Source organism: Anoplophora glabripennis, unplaced genomic scaffold (assembly GCF_000390285.2).
Source record: "Anoplophora glabripennis isolate ALB-LARVAE unplaced genomic scaffold, Agla_2.0 scaffold326, whole genome shotgun sequence".
Lineage (NCBI taxonomy): Eukaryota > Metazoa > Arthropoda > Insecta > Coleoptera > Cerambycidae > Anoplophora > Anoplophora glabripennis.
In genome coordinates, this window is record NW_019416758.1 from 185,005 (window position 1) to 187,039 (window position 2,035).

At 33.6% G+C, this 2,035-nt stretch overlaps 1 protein-coding gene across 1 annotated transcript; it reads left to right on the forward strand.

Annotated features, from left to right (window-relative positions):
• The first annotated feature begins 785 nt into the window (after nt 1-785).
• Nucleotides 786-1,747, forward strand: LOC108907538 (peflin-like). The gene is made up of 2 exons (XM_018711267.1): nt 786-874; nt 1,167-1,747. Exons 1-2 carry the CDS (start codon nt 835-837, stop codon nt 1,745-1,747), a joined length of 621 nt encoding a protein of 206 aa, XP_018566783.1. The 5' UTR covers nt 786-834.
• The last annotated feature ends 288 nt before the right edge of the window (nt 1,748-2,035 follow it).

The window sequence follows — 2,035 nt, forward strand, 5'->3', positions numbered from 1 at the left end:
AACAAATAACTGAATAACGCAACAATGACTGGCAACCTGTAAATCCATCTCGGACTAATTGCTTTAATGATACCCCTAATGACATCCACGAAATAATGAGTTAAATTAATATAAAACATTGTGTTATTATTTTAATAATATCGTTATTATTGCTCCCTCGAAGATGATATGTCATATACTGGGTGTTAGAAGTACGTAAAGCAATAGGTTTAGGCACCCGTATAATCACGGAAAGCAAACTGTTATGTCAAAAAAAAAAATCCGTTTGTAGTTTTTTTTTCTTTTCTATTTAAATATTAGTACCATGATATCACTGCCCAAAAATATGCAATTAACTTTGGGAAACGTTTTTTTTTTTAATATTTATTTCTTATACATCCACATAATTAATAATTGTTAAAGTGATGCAACCTATATTTTGTTTAAGCAGTTCTCCTCGAGGTTCTCCTTCGTCACTAATTATAGTTTCTTAAATTTAAGTGGTTTTTAGACGCACTTGAGGTCGATTTCTTGAATTTAACATAATATTAGCTTTATGTTTATTTCAAATTACATATATACGAAAATTAGTACTATCAGATTATTAAAGATCAATATCAGAAATACATAGAATGTCATTTCATAGCGACATAGGTCCCGTTTTAAATAAATTTAATTTTCATAAATTCATAATGTATATCAAATAGGTTCACAATGATAGTTGAGCGTAGCTATTGTTGCAGCATCAAGATTGCATTACTTGACATTGTCACCATCAGTCACTCAAAATTTTTGTCATCAGTCATCTTAACTTCAACGATTAATAGTAATAAAATCTGAAAGACTTGCAGTCACATGGATCAACATTACATGAATTCTGTTTATGATGATAAAAGTAAGTAAACATTTTTTTATTTATATTCTTACATTCAGCAAATGTATAGTTATTCATGTTAAAACTCTGACAGCCATTAGGTTCTGAGTTTTAAGAACCTGTTTCTAGTATGTTGTTCTGTTGTTAAACAGCTTTTTCATTTCTAGGGCTTATATGCATGTATCGAGCCGACGAAAATTTAACAAGAGAACAACAGAAAGAAAAAATTTTAGACAGAGCCATGAAGGGTAAAATTCATTCTTCTAAAGACCAATCTCGAAACTTTGTTTTGAATTGGCTTTCTTTGTTCCAGAAATTAACAACAGAAGATATAACTGCGTCATCGAGACACCTTCATTCATGTCACAATTTAGCACTCGCAAGACATCTGTTCACCCAGCAGTAGAAAAATGGTTCAGGACGATGGACACCAAGAACGAAGGCAAGATTTCCTCCAGGGAGCTTCAGCAAGCCTTCGAAACATTCCAAGGAAAACACTTCTCTGACGCAACTTGCAAATTTGTTGTAAGACTCTTCGATCTCGACAAAAACGGGGGGTTGGACGTCAAGGAGTTCGAAACGTTATACTACTATATAAAACAATGGTTGATCGCCTTCAACACCTACGACAGGGACCAGTCTGGGTTTTTGGACGAACACGAGTTGGATTACGCTTTAAAACACATGAGTATCAATTTTTCTCCGGAGTTTATAAGGTTTCTGATCACAAGAAACAATCCTAAGGCTAAGAAGATCTCACTGGATCAATATATTATTACCTGCATACAAATTCAAAGGTTTACTGAGGAGTTCAAGAGTAGAGATACCGAATTTACGGGAAATATTACTATTAAGTATGAAGATTTTTTAGAAATGATAATGAGATGCCTATGACTTTGAAAAGACATCCACCATTTTATTAGAGTCAATAAAATGAAAGATTAAATACGTTCCATTAGTTTTATTCAGGTCTTAACACATTTATATCACATTTTGAACACTAGTTCAATCTTAGGTACTGTGGGAACACCGAAGGTAAGTTCAAAGCTTCGAGGAGAACGTTAGTGGTCAAAAACAATACTTTTACACCCAGACGACGACAAGGAATACTAACAAGCATCTTCTGACGGTGGTTTCCCACAACGAGAAGCCGTCCGTCATTGGTATAAAAGCTTCGTGACA